The sequence below is a fragment of the Cebus imitator genome, unplaced genomic scaffold, assembly GCF_001604975.1.
Source record: "Cebus imitator isolate Cc_AM_T3 unplaced genomic scaffold, Cebus_imitator-1.0 Scaffold71, whole genome shotgun sequence".
Lineage (NCBI taxonomy): Eukaryota > Metazoa > Chordata > Mammalia > Primates > Cebidae > Cebus > Cebus imitator.
The window spans coordinates 1768447-1789662 of record NW_016107386.1 but is presented as its reverse complement, the minus strand read 5'-3'; the positions used below and the strand labels follow the sequence as shown (position 1 = coordinate 1789662).

The 21216-nt window shown below is 41.2% G+C and overlaps 1 protein-coding gene across 1 annotated transcript in view; it reads left to right on the top strand.

The window, feature by feature from the left end:
• The window catches only part of GBF1 (golgi brefeldin A resistant guanine nucleotide exchange factor 1), a 136880-nt gene that overhangs the window by 9636 nt on the left and 106028 nt on the right, over positions 1 to 21216 (top strand). Inside the window, exons 2-3 of the mRNA XM_037739561.1 lie at positions 4879 to 4984; positions 6011 to 6077. Coding sequence (XP_037595489.1) covers positions 4889 to 4984; positions 6011 to 6077 — 163 coding nt within the window. The 5' untranslated portion in view covers positions 4879 to 4888. The remainder of the gene's footprint in view (positions 1 to 4878; positions 4985 to 6010; positions 6078 to 21216) is intronic.

Below are 21216 nucleotides of genomic sequence, written 5' to 3'. Positions count from 1 at the left end.
AAGAATCCAATTTATTGTTTCTTTTTCTCCTGCTTTTGTTTAGATTGTTTAGATCTAGACAGAGTTGCCAAGTGATACAGTGACTCCTCTTTGGATCCTGTTGAGGTAACTGGGATGCCACAAAGCACTAGGGGAATGTTCTAGGCCTAGCTTTAAGTGGACAGTGCTTTCAAGGGTACATGTTACTCGGAGTCTCTGGGCCAGTGACTTATCTGGCTAAGGGTGTTAATTGGCATGTATTTAGTTGTTCTCTCTCTTCTTTTTTTCTGTTAATTTTTCATTTTTGTGGGTACATAATGGATGTATTTCTTTTGTTATTTCTGATTCAAGATGAATCTTAAGTTCGTTTCTACTATATTTTTATGAGATTTCTGGAGGCCTTTGTGACCTGTGATAAGGGATTTCCCAGCCATTGGCTATGAGGCTGTAGGTGCTTCATCAGTTTTCCATCTGAAGCTGAAGGGCACAATCTCTTGGAGATTCCCTGAGTGAGGAGACATACACTCAGAGATCTAGAAGGATTTTAGGCAGCTCTGCATAGTACTTGAAAGTAATTCCTCTTTGTTCCCTAGATGTTTCTTTTTTACAATGATTTTTTGGCTGAGATCTTTGCTATCTTAGATAGTGGTTAGTTCTTCTCTAAAGAGCTTATTTGTTTTTAGTAAATCAGTTGATTAAAATTTAAAAATAGTTAATAGGTAATAAATGTTCGTGACACAAAATTCAAAAGGTAAAAAAATATATACAAAGAAAAGTTAGTCTTCCTTTCACTTCTATCCCCAGTCACTCAGTTCCCTAGTCATCCAGTTTCTTTCCCTGGAGGCAGCAACCTCTTAGCAGTTTCTTATAAGTCCTTTCAGAGACCTACAGCAGGAAGGGGAAATACTAGGAGAGATTTAATCTTTTCTCTTCTGATACTTTAAATCATTTTTAAATTTATCTTCTATTTCTAAGTTCTCCTCCTCCTCAGAAGAAGAGAGCATTGTACATTCATATCATTGAACCTTCTGAGAAGAGAACATTGTTATGTTCCTAGAGCATTTGGAAAGCAGATAGTCTTCTGAGACTAACCTAGTTCTTTAAATCGTCATTAATATAAATCTTGTGTTGGATGCCCTTGTGGACTGGGGAGGTGTTGTGGGTGTCAATAAATTTTTATTATTATGATTGTTACTATTTTGAGACGGAGTCTGGCTCTGTAGCCAAGGCTGGAGTGCAGTGGTGTGATCTCAGCTCACTGCAATCTCTGCCTCCCGGGTTCAAGTGATTCTTCTGCTTCAGCCTCCCGAGTAGCTGGGACTACAGGTGTGTGTGCCAGCACACCTAGCTAATTTTTGTATTTTTTTTTGGAGACGGAGTTTCCCTCTTGTTACCCGCGATCTCGGCTCACCGCAACCTCCGCCTCCTGGGTTCAAGCAATTCTCTTGCCTCAGCCTCCTGAGTAGCTGGGACTACAGGCACGCGCCACCATGCCCAGCTAATTTTTTGTAGTTTTAGTAGAGACGGGGTTTCACCATGTTGACGAGGATGGTCTCGATCTGTTGACCTCGTGATCCACCCGCCTCGGCCTCCCAAAGTGCTGGGATTACAGGCTTGAGCCACCACGTCCGGCCTTATTTTTAGTAGAGATGGGGTTTGACCATGTTGGTTAGGCTGGTCTCGAACTCCTGACCTTTTGACCTGCCCTCTTGGGCCTCCCAAAGTGTTGGGATTACAGGCGTAAGCCATCATTCCCAGCCTATTGCTTTTTTTTTTTTTTTTTTTTTAGACAGAGTCTTGTTCTGTTGTCCAAGTTGGAGTGCAGTGGCGAGAACATGGGTCACTGCAGCCTCGACCTACCAGCCTCAGGCAATCCTCCCACCTCATCCTCCTTAGCAGCTAGGACTACAGGTGTGCACTAAGACAAATGGCTAATTTTTGTATTTTTTATAGGGACAGGGTTCACCATGTTGTACAGGCTGGTCTCAAACTCCTGGGCTCAAATTATCCGCCCACCTTGGCCTTCCAAAGTGTTGGGATTACAGGTGTGAGCCATCGTGCCTGGCCCCTGGACAAAATTTTTACCCAGTTTCTTTTTCCTTTATCACAGTGGTTTTCATGCCTTTTACTTTCTGGGGGGCCTCATCTTATGCAAAATATACAAATGGAGCTACTTGCTGGGAAAATTTCTTTATATTTCTGGCTGTGTCTCAGTTTTCCTATCTGTTCCACTAAACTGTATAAATGCCTCAAGGGCAGAAATTATATACCTCTTATCATTATTAATGTTTAATTATATTGATAGTACAGTAATACATTCTCTTTGTAAAATAAAATTTTTATTTATTTATTGAGACAGAGTCTTGCTCTGTTGCCCAGGCTAGAGTGCAGTGGTGTGATCTTGGCTCCCTGCAACCTCTACCTCTGGGGTTCAAGCGATTCTCCTGCCTCAGCCTCCCAAGTAGTTGGGATTACAGGTGCCTGCCACCATGCCCAGCTAATTTTTCTATTTGTAGTAGAGATGGGGCTTCATTGTGTTGACCAGTCTGGTCTTGAACTCCTGACCTCATGATCCACCGGCCTCGGCCTCCCAAAGTGCTGGGATTCCAAGTGTGAGCCAGTGCGCTCAGCCTATTTATTTATTATTTATGTATTTTTTTGAGATGGAGTCTCTGTTGCCCAGGCTGGAGTACAGTGGTGTGATCTCAGCTCACTTTAACCTCCACCTCCCAGGTTCAAGCAATTTTCCTGCCTCAGCAACCCAAGTAGGTGGGATTATAGCTACTCCGGTTGCTGTAATTAATTACAGGAGCCCTGTATTCCCAGCTACAAAAACACACCCGGCTAATTTTTGTATTTTTAGTAGAGATGGGGTTTCATCATATTGGCCAGGCTGGTGTCAACCTCAAGTGATCTACAGACTTTGGCCTCCTGAAGTGCTGGGATTACAGGCGTGAGCCACCATCCCTGACCTCCTTGTAAAAAATTAAAGCATTACAGATCCACCTGGGCAACAAAGTGAGACCCCCCATCTCTACAAAAAATACAAAAATTAGTTGGGTGTGGTGGTGTGCGCCTGAAGTCCCTGCTATTCAGGAGGCTAATGCAGGGAGGGTTGCTTGAGCCCAAGAATTCAACTCTGCAGTGAGGCATGTCAGTGCCATGGGACTCCAACCTGGGTGACAGAGGGAGACCCTGTCTCAAACAAAACAAAAAAAAAACCAAGGCCAGGCTTGGTGGCTCACGCCTGTAATCCCAGCATTTTGGGAGGCCACAGTGGGTGGATCTCAAGGTTGGGAGTTCGAGAACAGCCTGACCAAATGGTGAAACCTCATCTCTACTAAAAATACAAAAATTAGCTGGGCGTGGTGGCGTGTGCTTATAATCCCAGTTACTCAGGAAGCTGAGGCAGGAGAATCGCTTGAACCCAGGAGGTGGAGTTTGCAGTGAGCTGAGATCGCGCCATTGCACTCCAGCCTGGGCGACAAAGCGAGACTTTGTCTCAGACCAAAACAAAACAAAAACAACACACACACACACACACACACACACACACACACACACACAGAACCAAAAGACAAAACCATTACAAATAAGGCTCAAGTATCCTCTGACAGCACCCTGATTTCACAGCACCTTCTCTAGAAGTAATTATGGTTATAAGTTTGGGTACATCAGCCCAGACCTTTTATTTTATATTTACATATCATTTTAGTGCTCTCTTGCTATAAGTTAACATGAGTTTTCAGAACTTTCAAAGGTCTTGTCGCTGCCACTGTCCAATTTTCTGGAGCTGACTGGGCAGATTGGATGCAGTCATATATTTTGTGTGTGTGTGTGTGTGTGTGTGTGTGTGTGTGTGTGTGTGTATGTGTGTGTGTGTATTTAAAGAGTGTCTTGCTCTGTGACGCAGGCTGGAGTGCAGTGGCGGGATCATAGCTCACTGCAGCCTTGAACTCCTGAGCTCAAGTGATCCTCCTGTCTCAACCTCCCTAGTAACTAGGACTACAGGTGTATGCCACCATGCCTAGCTAATTTTTGAGTGTTTTTTTTTTTGTAAAGACTGAGTCTCACTGTTTGCCCAGGCCAGTCTCAATTCCTGGGCTCAGCCGATTCTCCTGCCTTGGATTCCCAAAGTGCTGGGATTATAAGAGTAAGCCACTTCACCAGGCTCAGATGCAGCCTTCAGGTTGATATTACAACTGTGATTCCAAACCAATGCTATTCTTCCAGCAACCTTTATTCTTTTCTTTAACTTGAGTCTTCACTGTTACTTTATTGAGTAGATAAAAAACAAATAGACTATTATATTTTTATGTATATCACGTGTGTGTGTGTGTGTGTGTGTGTGTGTGTATTTATATATATATATAATATTTAGGAGAGAGAGAGAGAGAGTCTCATTATGCTGCCCAGGCTTGTCTCAAACTCCTGGGCTCAAGAGATCCTTCTGTCTCATCCTCTCAAAGTGCTAGGATTCTAGGCATGAGCCACCACACCTGGCCAGAAATATTGTTTATAACAAGCTGACATTACAGTTGAATCTGTGTACTTAAAGGCCTCATAGGACTTTGGGAACATTGACTTTGAAGAATTTGACATGCTTGCTGAAGATTGTTGAGGTGCCTTTGAGAAATTTTCTGGATTGATTCTTTTTGAGTTGTATCTTGAACTACCCTGAACTTCCAAAGACCCCCTAGGAGAGCCAGATAGTTGGATTCATAACATAATCTAGACTTCATCTCATTTTAGCATTACAAATTTTATGAGTATAGAAAATCTTGGTGCTGAAAAGTTAAATCACAATTCTAACCTCATCAGATACTGATTTTTAAGCATAAGTATGCTCTGGGTAACCAAATATTAACCAGCAGACTATTCTCTTAACTGTTTTGGTAGGTTTGCCAGGATGGTGGATAAGAATATTTACATCATTCAAGGGGAGATTAACATTGTGGTTGGGGCCATCAAACGAAATGCCCGATGGAGCACCCATACACCACTGGTAAGTGGGAAATGGATAAATAGCCTGGTCACTAAGTGTTTGTAGGGGATCTGTTGCGTGGTTAAAAGAGTAATCAAATTCCCAGTAATAATGAGAATAGTAGGATTTCAGAGTTGTTCTTAATATCTTGTTTTTTGTTTTATCCCAACTAGCATCAGATATATAGGCTGTCTTTTTTTCTCTGGGACCCAAAAGATGACACAATTCTTCTGGATATTTTTGTAAACAGCTTACGCTAATTCTGTGCTTAGGACCTCTTTACTATGCCCGAAAGTGTCAGAAAGATTTCTTATTTTCTGATTCTGTAGGGCTGTCATAAGCTATCAAATTTATTTAAATCAGGGTAGTTATTGATACATAGAACATGTCTTAGTGATGGTACTCCTTCTTGGGAGTTCAGCAAACTTCCATATACGGAGTAAGCCATATCTTGCCAATCAGATGAGTAAGAATATATCTTACCTGTTATACAGTTGGCTTTCTTTGTTATATATGTATGTTTGAGGATTTTATTTGTAGAATTGGGTAAGACGATTTTTGGCGCAGTTGTAAAAACAAGTTTAGAAATTGCCAACTTGGAAGTTTATATGAACATATTTATTTGGTAAGTGCATTTGGAAATTTCTCAAGTTCTTTGATAAAAATGTATTGGTTTAGAAGTGAGAATGGCATCAGGAATATCTTTGAAATGAATATGTATGATCATATAATGAGTATTAAAAAAGGAGAGAAGACAGAGTAATACACATATAAAGAATCTGGCAGTCCGTAGTAGCTTGAGTGCTATGGTGATGATATAGATTAGCACTTAAGGATTCACTGTTTTGGGTAAGTCCAGAGTATCTCTATGAAATAAGAGATTAGGGAACAGAAAAATATGAACTATGGCTAATTTTCTTTTCCTCAGAAGGAAAACTTAAAGTATTTTCTGATTGGATTCAGAGAAGGAGCTTTTGATCTGTCCTTTATTGTCCTTTTCCTCTTTTGGCACAAGAATGACTTACTTTTAATCTGTGTGTTCTACAGGATGAAGAACGGGATCCTCTGCTGCATAGTTTTGGTCATCTAAAGGAGGTTTTGAACAACATAACAGGTAAGTCTCCACATGTATCTGGATTACCAGGCCTGGTAAAAAATAGTGTTTGATTTATTGAAAGGATGGATAGCCAGGCATGGTGGCTCATGCCTGTAGTCCCAGCATTTTGGGAGGCTGAGGCGGGCGGATCACGAAGTCAAAAGATTGTGACCACCCTGGCCAACATGGAGAAACCCCGTTGCTACTAAAATACAAAAAATTAGCTGGGCATGGTGCTGCATGCCTGTAGTCCCAGCTACTCAGGAGGCTGAGGCAGGGGAATTGCTTGAATCTAGGAGGTGGAGATTACAGTGAGCCGAGATCATGTCACTGCACTCCAGCCTGGCGACAGAGTGAGACTCTGTCTTGAAAAAAATCAAAAAGAGAAAAGACGGACAAACTATTTCTGTAAAAGACTTTATAGTAAAGGCCAGGTGCGGTGGCTCAGGCCTGTAATCCTAGCACTTTCAGAGGCCGAGATGGGTGGATTACCTGAGGTCCCGAGTTCAAGACCAGCCTGGCCATCATGGTGAAACCCCATCTAAAAAAAAAAAAAAAAGACTTTATAGTAAATAACTTAGACTTTGTGGGCCATATATAACTGCACAACTACTTTACTCTGCCTTTGTAGCTCAAAAGCAGCCATAGCTAATACATAAATGAATGAGCAATATGTATTTCTTTTTTTCTTTTCTTTCTTTCTTTTTTTTTTTTTTTTTAGAGACAGGGTCTTGCTATGTTGCCCAGGCTGGTTTCAAAAGCCTGAACTCAAGCAATCCTCCTGTCTTGGCCTCCCAAAGTGTTGGGATTCCAGGCTTAGTGCCTGGCCTATATTTTCTTTCCTTTTTTTTTTTTGAGACTGAGTCTTGCTGTGTTGCCAGGCTGGAGTGCAGTGGCATGAACTTAGCTCACTGCAACCTCTGCCTCCTGAGTTCAAGCAATTCTCCTGCTTCAGCTTTTCAAATAGCAGGGATTACAGGTACACACCACCATGCCCACCTAAGTTTTGTATTTTTAGTAGAGATTAGGTTTCACTATGTTGGCCAGACTGGTCTCAAACTCCTGACCTCAGGTGATCCACCCGCCCCAGCCTCTCAAAGTGCTGGGATTACAGGCATGAGCCACTGCACCTGGCCTATGTTTTCTTTGAAAGAAAGAATCTGCAAGCCAGATTTGGCCCATGGGTGCAATTTTCCAACCCCTGGTTTATTGCATTGCTTTCAGTCTTCATGATCTTTCAATCTTCATGTATTACAGAGTCATTTGTCCCTTTGTTTGCCTCATTTTCCTAATCATGATAAGCTTATGTAATATATTCATATGTTTAGAATTTTCAAAGCCATTTTCACATTTATTACCTTATTGAACTTTTATCCAACCCTGTGAGAGAGGCATGACAGTTATTGTCCCCTTTTTATGAAAGAATTTGAAGCCCAGTGGGGTTTAAAGTGATTTAGCTTAGGTCACACTAATCTTAAAAGGTAGAGTTAAAACTAGAATTCAGGACTCTGATGCCTGGTTTAGGGCTCTTTCCTCTGCTCTATATTGCTTCTGTATATGTGATTAGAGGAGAATATATACACTAAGTGCCTTATATTGTGTTTGCGTATGTGTGTGTGTATGTATATATATAAAATACATACATACACATGCACACACAAACACAAACACTGGCAGGGAAGGAGGAAAGTGTCAAAACCAAGGGGATGTAGATACAGACTGAAAGGGAGAGTCTCAGAGCTATGTTCATGTGTTGACTGTAAAGGGCTCCTGCAGTGTATAACACTGGAATGCTTTTTACTAGTGACATATGTCAGACTATCATTGGATAGTGTTTAGGCTTATGCAAATTAAACAAACAATAAGCAAGAAAATTTCTTCTTTTCATTAGAAATGTGGGAGAAGATCTGGAGAAAAATTCTCTTTTACTTTGCTAAACATGGGCTGAAGTTATCTAAGGGTTCCCTACATATTTTCTTTTATTCTTTTTTTTGAGACAGTGTCTCTCTCTGTTGCTCAGGCTGGAATGCAGTGGTGTGATCTTGGCTCACTGTAATCTCTGCCTCCAGGTTTAAGTGATTTTCATGTCTCAGCCTCATGCGTAGCTGGGATTACAGACGTGCACCACCACACCCAGCTAATTTTTGTGTTTTTACTAGAGACAGAGTTTCACCATGTTGGCCAGGCTGGTCTAAAATGCCTGACCTCAGATGATCCATTCGCCTTGGCCTCCCAAAGTGCTAGGATTACAGATGTGAACTATCACACCCAGCCCATATTTTCTTTTTGTGCAGTGGTATGATCTTGGCTCACTGCAACATCCGCCTCTCAGGTTTGAGGGATTCTTCTGTCTCAGCCTCCCAAGTAGCTGGTACAGTCATGCACTACCGCGCCTGGCTAATTTTTGTATTTTTAGTAGAGACGGGGTTTCATCGTGTTGGCCAGGCTGGTCTCGAACTCCTGACCTCAAATGATCTACCCATGTTGGCCTGCCAACCATATTTTCTTTAAAGGAGCAAATTTCACTCAATTGAAACAGCTTTGGAAATGTTAGCCAAGAAGGACCAAGTATAGAGGAGGCAATTGTTAACTAGTTAGCTGGGCTAATGCTGCTACTAGGTGGCAGGTTCTTATTTTACAACCTGTACTTATGGGTAATTGGCTGCTTTAGAATGTTGGCTACTTGCACAGATTTTTTTTTTCTTTAATTTTACAGATAAAGCTTACATATCCTAACTAGAAAGGAAAGATAATGAATGGAGATTTACAGTTCTTTTTGTTTGGTTTTGAATTCAGAGTACTATCTTCTTAAGAGATGTTAAGAGGATCAAACAAGTTAATAACAATAGGAACACTTGGTAAACATCTTATACACAGTGAAGGATTGTTATAAGTGGCCAGGAATACCCTAAAATGACTGAGCTCACACTGGAGTAGCCTTGTAGGCCTATTGGGCACTCTGCAAACCTTGAGGAGCTAAGGTCGTTCTGCTATCCTGACAGAGCCACAGTTCCTGTCTCCCATCAAATCCAGATCCCCTGCTTATTTTCTTCATCCTAACATGTCCCAAGATTTTACCTCAGAGACCATATCTGTGGTGAGTGATGCAGTCTAGGAATTGTAGACTATTTAAGAGCTAGCAAAGTTGAATCTGCCGCCTGATTTTCTTAGGTCCTTGGGTTAGAAATCCAGCCAGATTATCTGCTCTTGGAAGTAGTAAAACCAGAGTGTTTAGGAGCCAGTTCTGTCACTGGTAGTAGGAACATTGCTGGGTGTTGCTAAGCTTTCCCCTGGAGTGAGAAGGAAGGTAGTAGTGTTTTCCAAGGCCAACAGCTGTGGCATATGTTGAAATGGTGCCTGCCAAGGTTGCTACATTGTTCTTAGGTTTTAGCATATTACCTGCCTGAGAAAATGACAGAGTGGACCTAAAATAGAGCATTTCATGGTCTTCACAGTGCTTCTGACCCCACACACAGTGCTGGTTCCCAGGAGCAGGTTTATGGATCAGCTGTCCCTGTGGTCCTGGACTCTGCAACCCATGACTAATTCTTGTTTCTTTTACAGAAACAAACAGATTTTTCTGATTGGCAGTGTCAGGAGGACTGCTTTCCTGGAAGCTTATTAATGGTAGAAAGCTGGGAAAGGGTTTTGAATTTGGAGAGAAAACTGAAGGGAATGTGCTTGTGTTATATGACGACTTAAGGTATACCTCTTAGATTGGAGGAGGGATAGCAGGAATTCTAGGCTTCTATGCAGTTTAACTCATGAAACTGACTTGGACATGGTCCTTTTTTTCAAAGGATTTCTGTTTGCATTTTTCTAGGCTTTCTGTTGGCTTGGTTGGTAAGACTATCACTGATGGAAATGGGTGGTTCATTGGACGTTGTCAGTAAACCAAAATGATTTTGTTTTATTTTCTTGTAGAAAGAATCTTTAAAATATGTAAGTACTACCTACACTACTCCTCCAGGAATATTATCTGATTATTGTGAAGGAAATAAGTCCTTTTCTCCAGTAAGGTTAGCTAAGTGCATACTAGTTATTCTCACAGATGTATGTCGTTGGACCACATTTACAGTCAGTATTTGCCCAAAATATGTGATGACTACATGTTCTATAGCATTTAGAGTAATAAGATATTCTAATAATACCAAATTTGAAAAGAGGATTGCCCTCAGAAGAAAAAGGATGTCCAACAGCAAAGTTTGCATATTGTTACTTTGGATGAAGCCTTAGCTTACCACCAGTGAGAGAGACTTGACTGCACTCCCTCATTTGGCCTTGAAGTCCTCTCAGGACTCCTTTTAGATTATTCTGAAGGAGTTAAAACAGTTGTGTGGTTACCAGGGGCTGGGAGGGGATATGGAGAGTGACTGCAGGTGGGTACAGGGTTTCTTTTTGGGGTGATGAAAATGTTTTAGAATTAGATAGTAGTGATGGTTGCATAATTTTGTGAATATACAAGAAATCACTGAATTGTATACTTGAATAATATCTCAATTTATAAAGGAGGCAAATGTAGGTGTCAGAAGTGATGGATTTGCCAGTTTTTTCTTAGGGCTCAGAGCTGTGAAGGGAAGTCTCTATAGTCACTGTTGTACTTTGGACCCATTGCGCAGCAAAGGCAGCATAAGGTACTGTTCAGCTTCTGGCCCAGTTTGTCCTTTTATGTCTCTCTCATTAACTCAAGGAAGCACATGGCTTTTATATTTAAATTTATTCAAACTGTAATCTTTGACATTTGAGTTAGCTTTTAGTACAGTTTTGCATTTATAGTAATATATATTATGTATTTTCTCTATCCCCAAAGAATCTGTTTTAATCTTTTCCGGATGCAAATTTCAGGCTGTCTTGTCCCATCTCCCCTCTCTTGCTCTCTTTCCCCTCCCCCCACGGAGTGTGTTTGATCAGGTGTGGCAGGAATATCCACTGTCAAGCTGCGCCCTTTATATTAGTCAATATTATCCTTCTCCCCCCTCCCTGTCTGTCTGCCCCTTTGGGCTTTCCCAGTTGATTTATAATTTTGGAATTCTCATCGGAGTCTGTAATACAGTTTGTTCATTATTTAACCAAAACCTGTTTAATGAGCAGAGAGAGGCAATGTAAATGTTAGGCATGTTGCAGTGATGTACCTTTGTGCTTCTCAAAGCGGGTGGGTAGTTAACTCTGTGCTGCCTGCAGGGCTGGGGTATCCTGGCCTTAGGGGCAGAAGGGGTACTGCCTCTCTCTTACATCTGCCCAAGCCCTGCCATGGGTTTAGAGTCCAAAGACACATTTCCTTTTATCCTTCTAGGAATCTTTTGGGGCTCTTGCATATCGGAGTTATCTTCAGTCTCACAGCTAGACCTTGTGGTAGGGTCTGTGGCATGGGATGGGGCATGGAAGGGAAAGTGAAATATCAGGATACTTGATATTGCTATTGGTTTTGGGTCTGACAAAAGTAGATAGTTTAGTAGATAGTTTATAGGAATGCTTCTAGCCAGTATGGTCTATGGTCTTTCATCTCTTTGTTCCCAGACTAGATAAGTCCTTACAAGCCTTAGTTTTCTTCATCCAGTGTAGCTTTATGGAAAGGGCTATAGTCAGTTGTGATTTGTGGTGTTTGGTTGTGGTCATTGACCTCCAGATATAGTCTGTCTTTGTCCTTGGTCTTTAAACTTAGATCATTACAAAGAGATTCTTTTCCAGAAAATTTTTGGTTTAAAGCAAAAATATTACAACCAGGCTCGGTGCGGTGACCCACATCTATAATCTAGCACTTTGGATGGCCAAGACAGCAGGATTGCTTGAGGCTGGGAGTTCGAGACCAGCCTGGGCAGCAACATACCAAGACCCCTCCATCTCTACAAAAATAAAAATAAAAAAAATTAGTTGGGCATGGTGGCATACAACTATAATTCTAGCTACTTAGGCTGAGGTGGGAGGATCACTTGAGCCTAGGAGTTCGATGTTACAGTGAGCCATGATTGCACCACTGCACTCCAGCCTGGTGACAGAGTGAGACCTTATCTCAAAGAAAGAAAGAAAGAAAGAAAGAAAGAAAGAAAGAAAGAGAGAGAGAGGAGGGAGGGACAACCAAAGGTTGCAGTGAGCCATGACTGCACCACTACACTCCAGCCTGGGTGACAGAGTGAGACCCTATCTCAAAGAAAGAAAGAGAGACAGAGACAGAGACAGAGAGGGAGAGAGGGACAGACAACCAAAATCATCTCTTATGGGATCATCTTTTAATTACTTTAAAGCCTTCAGGGTCAGGGCTTGAGGAAGATGTCTTAAGATGTGCATGTGACTATGTGCGTGTCGGGGGTGTGGTGGCAAGGAGTTTGCCTTTGGAGATTTCGTCCCAGGCCTTTTTTTTTTTTTTTTTGCTCTGAGGACCTAATGTGCAGTTTTGGTTATCAGGATTGGGGGTTCTCAGTGTAAGACTAAGGTGATCTTGAGGCTTATTATAGGTACGTGTATTAACTATAACATTGTTCTAGCTTCTTAGACATTTTCTTTTGTGGGTTCCCCAAGATTTGGATTCCTTCAGGGCCTAGGTTATTGAGTTGCTTCTAACCAATATTTATTGACTGTCTACTATGTACCAGGCATTTTTCTTAGGTACTTAGGAAATGGTCTATAATAGCAAACAGTCAGACTTCCTGCCCTCATAGCCACTGGTTTGACCAGACTAATGACTCTAGCTGATCATTCCAAAGCTAACCTTTTTTGGCCTCTACTTTATGCTATATGGTCCCTATTAAGCCTGGAATGGATGACAGTGAGCGAGAGCAATCTATTGCCATCTTTTTTTATTCCTGTTCTTTCCTTAAGGAACAAGCCAGAGAAATAAGCAAAAACAATAGCTTATATTTGCTTGTCTGGCTTTTGCATGTAAAGCTGTTATGGCCAGAGTTTAGATATTCCCAAAGTCATGGGTGGGTTGCATAGCGTAATTCTGGGGGATAGGATATTTCTTTACAGAGCTTACTAGGACAGCAGGTTATGGTGTGCTTGAGTTTAGGAGGGAGAAGCAGGTGCCAGGAGAAAGTGGATGTGTCAGGAGTTTATTTAAATATAGTTTATCCTGGACAAACACACCTGTATGGTACTGTCTGTCTCAAGCTTTGTGAATTCAGATTCTGAGCTAGGACGTTTGAGTCCGTCTAACCTCCAGAGGTTTGCAGAGAACATTTAAACAGAGTCTGGAAGCCACCCTGGGAGGAACTATGACTTAACACCTGTCTAGCCTGAGCCTCTTAGAAGTAAGCCACTTAGATAGAAAAGAAACTATTTGAGAATGCCTCCTACCTCAAGTTTAATCTGTTTCATTTGGAAAATGAGGAGGTGGAGAGAAAAGAAATTTTAGTAGTCATTGTTAAGGGAAAAGACTGAATAAGAAATAAGAGTATATTATATGGGCTGGGCTACACCTGTAATCCCAGCACTTTAGGAGGCTGAGGTAGGTGGATCACTTGAGGTCAGGAGTTTGAGGCCAGCTTGGCCAATATGGTGAAACCCTGTCTCTACTAAAAATACAAAAAATTAGCCAGGTGTGGTGGCACATGCCTGTAGTCCCAGCTACTCAGGAGACTGAAGCAGGAGAATTGCTTATACCTAGGTGGTGGAGGTTGCAGTGAGCCGAGATGGTGCCACTGCACTCCAGCTTGTTGGCAAAGTTAGATTCTGTCTCAAAAAAAAGTGAGTATGTTATATGAAAATAATTTGCTGGAGTCCTGTTGATTAAATGCATACTTTTTTCCTACAGAGGTCTATAGTTTAAGGAGTAAGTAATATATTATTATTAATCAGCATGAGAAGAAGGTTGAATGAGTAATATTAGCTTTGTCCCACTTGGAATTGAGCTTGTGAATTGTTCAAGGCCTAAGTAGAAACTGAAAGAACCAAATGTGATAAAATTTGGCCAACAAATTTTGTGAAGGGCCGAGTGTTAGGAAAGGCAACAGGCATACTTAAAAGTATCCATTTCTTGCACCCTGTTTTACTTTCTTGGTTTATAATATAAGACTATATTAGTTTGAAGGTCATTGAGTAATACATTAGAATATGACTTGAATTTGAGTCAGACTGGCTTTGGCACCTTAGAATCTTGGTAACTTGAGTGGTCACAGACTTGTGGACATTTCAGCATAGAGTAAATAAAGGTACTGTGATTCTTTTTTTCTTCCAGGACTATTCATATTAATAGGGTGGCTCCAAGAGGCCTATATTTTGATGACTTGACTTTGCTGTTTCTTTTTACTGGAGCCTTCCCCAAATGATTTGTTAATACTCTTCACTTGACACTTCTAAACCAAGAAGTTCTTCCAAACATTTGTTTGTACTCAAGATTAGAAAATGAAGACTCTTGAGAAGAAACAGCTCTGCATAATCTGACTTCACATGGCTTCAGCTCTCACTTTTTCTCTTCTTCATACCCAGGCATACTTAGCCGTCAGAACTAGTTTGCTGGCTGGTGGGAGGGCACATTTTCTATTGCATGTATCAGAAAAAGAGTTGTGAAAAAAGAGGAAAGAGCATTCTTAATAGTTGAGCTCTCAAAAGGAGAAACCTAATTTCTTGTAGCAAAGGTTAGGGGGCAGTATAACAGTGTGGTCTCTGGTGGGTATCAGAGTTGCTGGTGGTGTTATTGCCTTTGTCCTCTTTAGCACAGCTACCTCTTGAGGCCTCAGACATCGGAGTATATGCCCAACTTACCATGACAGCAGTCAGATGTGTAAAAAGAGAGAAAGCCAGCTGCTGTTTTGTTTCGAACAAGGAGGCAGGCAGAGTTCCTTCCTGCTTTTCCACCCATTCAAACTCAGGACAAATGCCAAAAGGGTTTCAGAAGAAGCCAAATGCTTGAAATTCAATGTGTTATTTTGATTAGGAGAGATAATGAAGAGTTTGTCTCGGCCTTGTCCCCCTCTGACTACCTCTCTATGTTCATAGATGCTTAGTTGATCACACTAGTTTCTGAAGTGATAGTGGATATGTTTATGGAAAGGGTGAGTGCATTTGTCTTTTCTCTCCTGGCATCTGTTAGAAGATAGAGTTGGCTATAGAGCAAAATGGAGATAAAATCATTTCAGTTCAGATCACTTCATTAAGAAAGAGTGATAGATGGAGAACAATGACTACTTTAGGCTTTCAGTTTTGCTCTAGGAAACCAGGAGATAATTTTTTTCTCACCAGTTTAGGGGCCTTTATTCCTTTTCTTTGTTCTTTGAAGATCCTAAAGAACTTAGATGGACAAGCACTTCTGGCAGTCTGTTGGCTAGCTTCTCATGGCATGTCTCTTCTGTAACATCAGCATTCTATTACCACTGTTACCACTGTAGGTCAAGTTGTGAAGGGCTGCCACATGTGCACAGATCACAACTGACCTTTTCTTATTCCACGCTTATTGAGCAATTACTTGCCCGTTTGTGGAACTCACATTATTGCCTTGCGTTTCTGGCCCAGTGTGAAGTGGGGCATCCAGGAAGTGGCCTAATAGAATGTACATCAGAGGGCAATAAATTGGCATATGATTTGGTGGAAAGGCAGGATCAGATGTAGTGTGGGAGCTGGGGTTTTTCTGCAGTCAGCCATGCAGCTTGCTTCCAGGTGTCCTGGAAAGCAGCTTGGGAACTAGAGGGTAAGGGTAGTTGAGGACATTCACTGGGGAAGAAAAGGATCAAAAGCACTTTGGTGTTATCTGGGATTGGCCCTGAATTTAAAAAAAAAAATTCTGTAAAAATAGAGGGAAAAATGAGATTTCCCTGATACTGACAGGGACTTTTCCACTGATTATTATTTGTTTTCAAGTACAGTGAATTACTGTCAGGAAAAATTTAAAATTTGAGAGACCCTTGATAAGAGGATATAGAATAAGAAAGCCTCATTCCAAATTAGTTTTTGAATTTAAGAAAACTGGTACCAAATTGATTAAATGAAGTGAGAGCTGAGATGGTATTACAACTGCCCTGCTATGGGCTAGAGTGGTGTTTTTCCGACTGTAGGTTGCTTTCCATTAGTGAATTATATCACTGTAATGGGTTGCATGGCATTTTTCTCTCCGATTTTTTATGATGAAAAATTTTAAACTTAGCAAAAATTGAAAGAATAATGATCACCCATATTCCACACTTAAGAGTCAAAATTACTAACATTTAGGCATTTTTGCTTTATCCATATATGTGTATCTATTATTTTTTCATGATCATTTGAAAATAAATTGCAAACATATTGACATTTCACCCCTAAATACTTCAGCATGCATCTTAAATAAGGACATTCTGCTACATAATCATAATACCATTATCACAACTAAGAAACAACCATAATTTGCCAATACTAGTTAATATCCAGTTCATATTAAACATTTTCCATTTGTCCCCAAATTTTTATAGCCATAGTTGGTTTTACAAACCAAAATCGAAGCAAAATTCTCATTTCATTAGGTGCTTATGTCCTTTTAGACTTACTAATTTATTTTAGAGATGGAGTCTCACTGTGTCACCTAGGGTGGAGTGCAGTGGCACAATCATAGCTCACAGCAGCTTAAGTGATCCTCCCGCTTTGGCCTCCTGAATAGCTGGGACTATAGGCTCACGCTAAACCTGGCTAATTTTTAAAACTTTGTAGAGATGGGATCTTGTTCTATTTCCCAGGCTGTTCTCAAGCTCCTGGCCTCAAGTAGTCCTCCCACCTTAGCCTCCCAAAGTGTTGAGATTACAGGTGTGAACCACACTGCACCCGGCCCTAGGCTTTTAAAAGACAATTTTCTCTGTTTTTTTTTTTTTCTTTCTCTCTTGCGTTGGCTTTTTGAGAATTCCAGCCCATTTATGTTTAGAATGTTTTACATTCTGGGTTTGTCTGTGACCTTGTGGTATCATTTAACTTGTTCCTCTTTCCCATACGTTACATACTAAAAGGATTAAAGGCTTGATTAGATTCAGCTTAAATATTTTTGGCAAGAGTATGTTATAGATGATACTATGTAATTCATATTATTATTATCATCATTGTCATCATTATTTTTGGAGACAGTCCTGCTCTGTCACCTAGGCTGGAGTGCAGTGGTGTGATCTTGGCTCACCACAACCTCCATTCACCTCCTGGGCTCAAGTGATCCTCCTACCCTCAGCCTCCCAAGTAGCTGGGACTAGAGGTGTATGCTATCATGCCCAGCTAATTTTTTGTATTCTTTGTAGAGATGGGGTCTTGCCACGTTGCCCAGGCCTGTCTCAAACTCCTGGGCTCAAGTGACTGACCCACCTCAGCCTCCCAAAGTACTGGGATTACCGGTGTGAACCATTGTGCCTGGCCTTATTTCATATTATATCGTCACAGGAGGCACATCCTGTCAGGTTGTCCTGCAGTTGTTGATTTGAAAAGTTTTGTTACTTGCTTCTGATGGTGACTGCCAAATCTCCTCATTGTGAAATATGTTAATTTTTCTTTTTGTAATTTTAAGTAATATGTGAAGTAATATTTTGTACCTTGTAAATATCCTGTCCTCTAATATAATATCCATTTACCTAATGGTCATCCACTGATTGTTTGACTGAATCACTTATTTCACTGGTGACAGAATGATTTTTCTAATTCTGTCATTCTTTCTACATCTATTAGCTAGCATTCTCTGTAAAGAATTGCTTTCCCTCATCAACTGGAGGATAACCAGTTTTTTCTAAAAAGGCAGGATAAATGCTTAATTCATTCCCTTTAATTGTCAGTTTTCAGATTCAGAAGTGAGCGCTGATAATGATCACTAGTGGTGGCAAATGTGGGTCTACCGTTTCCTGGGGTCTTATGAATGTTATTCAGTGTTTTACAATTAATTACAGACATTTTTTTAAATTGTTACTTTTGGTGCTCACATTGTTTCAAGTATGGCCACAGTGAGCATCCTTTTCAAACTGGTTCCTTTGTCATTTGACATGACCTCTTTGAGCACTTCCTGCTTTCTGGTACAGTCAACCAGCACGAAGGGAAAAAAAAAAGAATAGAAATTATCAGTACATCAGGGTCGGGCATGGTGGTTCACGCCTGTAATCCAAGCACTTTGGAGGCCAAGGCAGGTGAATCATCTGAGGTCGGGAGTTCAAGACCAGCCTGACCAACATGGTGAAACTCTGTCTTAAAAAAAAAAAAAAGAAAGAAAGAAAGAAAGAAATTATCAGTATATCTGGCCAGGCACGGTGGCTTACACCTGTAATCCCAGCACTTTGGGTGGCTGAGGCAGGTGCATCATGAGGCCAAGATTTTGAGACCACCCTGGTCAACATGGTGAAACCCCGTTTTTACTAAACATACAAAAATTAGCTGGCTGTGGTGGCCCACAGCTATAAGCCCAGCTACTCGGGAGGCTGAGGCAGGAGAATTGCTTGAACTGGGAAGGCAGTGCCACTGCACTCCAGCCTGGTGACAGAGCAAGACTCTATTCCCAGCCGGGCGCGGTGGCTCAAGCCTGTAATCCCAGCACTTTGCGAGGCTGAGACGGGTGGATCACGAGGTCAAGAGATCAAGACCATCCTGGTCAGCATGGTGAAACCCCGTCTCTACTAAAACTACAAAAAATTAGCTGGGCATGGTGGCGCGTGCCTGTAGTCCCAGCTACTCAGGAGGCTGAGGCAGGAGAATTGCCTGAACCCAGGAGGCGGAGGTTGTGGTGAGCCGAGATCGCGCCATTGCACTCCAGCCTGGGTAACAAGAGCGAAACTCCGTCTCAAAAAAAAAAAAAAAAAAAAAAAAAACAAAAACCCGTCAAAAAAAAAAAAAAAAAAAAAAAAGACCCTATTCCCCACAAAAAAGAAAAAAATTTAAAAAAGGAAATTATCAGTGTATTATACATAATAAGAAGGGTGAGTGTTGTTTTTTGAAACTTTTATTTCAGTTAGAAACCTTATTTTCTGGGTTGCAGTGTAAGCTGTACATTTTTCTATCCATTATGATCAAAAAGTTTGAAAGCCTTGGTAGAAAGTTTGTGATTTACTCCTGTTCTAGCACTGGTTTGAATTTGTCTGTCTGCAATGTTATTTCATGGACAAGGAATCAAGGAGGCTGTTGAGTCAGGGTGACCCTCTCACCATTTTCCTGACATTCTTTGAAGGACTCTGTGAGGCACCTTAGCTCTTTTGACTCTTGGGAATGAGTGGATTCTTCATTCCTGTCAACTTTGCTTTCAGTGAGACAGTTCTATTTAGGTGGTTGTTTCTGGATGAATCAGCTTTTGCCAGGCAGAGATTAATTTGAGCCTATTTGAGTCGTTATAATCCTGGAGAATATTACAGTAAGTATTCTTCCCCCAAGGAAATAAGAATTGTGGAAGTAATTATGACTGATTAGTCACTTTGCACTTCATACCTTATCTCTTTTATGTGATGCTATACAGATTGTTTAAATATATCATGTTAGATGTGGCCACCCTTTTGAATCATTTTGGTGGGCTGAGGGAATTATTTGTCCTGGAAAGACTCCAAAAGAGCATCTTCTCCAGGAACTTTTCTCTTGGTGGAAGTTCAACAAATATTTCTTGATTACTTACTATGTGCCAGAAGCGGAACTAAGTTCTAGGGACCTAATTTTCAAGGAGACTGACACAGTTCCTGTTCTCATAGTTTATGGTCTAGTGGGCTGGTGATTTGAGAAGCTCTGGAATTTGAGTGGACAACTGGGCACTAGTTTGAAGTCTGCCAGTTTCCACACGTGACCTCAGGAAATTGTTGTATGCTTTGGTTTGCTGAAAGAGGTTCTAGGATGGTCAAAAGAATAGCATTGGTGTTGTCTACATTGTCCATCCCACCCCCACCCTCTGCCCTAGCCCTGACTGCCTGGCAGTGACCCTGGAACTTCTGTACATGGCCGCTTCGTTAGCTGCTTTTAGGGTCTTGAATGTCCTAGAGTTGATTAGTCTGTTAAAAAATTTTTTTCACTAATAATGTGTTCTATGGTATGATTAGTCTCTTTATATTGGCCTTTGTTTAATCAGTCTGTGCATCTCAGAACTGAACTGACTGCAGTTGTACCATAAGATAAGTTATCAATGGCTGATTGTCTTTTCTAATAAAATGCAACTTTGCATTTGAGTCCTCTTTGGCTTGGCTTTTGACACAATTTTTAGGATATTGAAGTCTAGAGGTGCAAAACAAATATTTTTTGTTTGTTTGTTTTTGAGACGTTGTCTCGCTCTGTTGCCCAGGCCGGAGTGCAGTGGCATGATCTCTGCTCACTACAACCTCCACCTCCTGGGCTCAAGTAATTTTCCTGCCTCAGCCTCCTGAGTAGCTGGGATTACAGGCGCCCACCATCACGCCCAGCTAATTTTTGTATTTTTAGCAGAGATGGAGTTTCACCGTGTTGGCCAGGATGATCTCGAACTCCTGACCTCAGATGATCCGCCTGTCTCAGCCTCCCAAAAGTGCTGAGATCACAGATGTGAGCTACTGCACCTAGCCAAAAACAAAGATTTTAGTAGCTGTTTACCTAAGGTGCCAAAACAGCAAGGAAAGCTCTTGTCCCAGTTCACAAATAACATAAGTGTTTTTTGGTAGCAACCTACTACCTTTAGCCCAAGGGTCTCATGTAAGAAAAGTAGTACCAAAGCCCTTGTAACTTTGGACAGGATTTGGCTTCATAATCAATAGAACAATTTCATCGTACATTTGTCTTTTGAATCCCAGAGAAAGCACCTAGAAGTAGCCCTTGGGAGCATTGGGACCTCAAAGAGACTATCCCCTTGTTTAGGAATAGTATTCCTAGGATTTTCAAGGGTAGAAAGAGGTATAGAGGCAATGAAGCAGTTAACAGTGGTTAAGATCTTTCTAAAAGAGAAAGTTGGACAAAGGTATTCCTCAAAAAGACCTGTGACCTGTCTTTGCTTGAATGGCTTATTGTATTCTGAATTTAAAGTGCAGTACTTTTTCCTTTGCCTCTTTTTTTCTGGGATGAATCTATATCCAAGTTATATTATTATTATTATTTTTTTATTGCATTTTGGGTTTTGGGGTACATGTGAAGAACATGCAAGATTGTTGCATAGGTACACATGTGGCAGTGTGATTTGCTGCCTTCCTCCCCTTCACCTATATCTGGCATTTCTCCCCATGCTCTCTTTCCCCAACTCCCCACCCTCCACTGTCCCTCCCCTATTTCCCCCCAACAGACCACAGTGTGTGGTGCTCCCCTC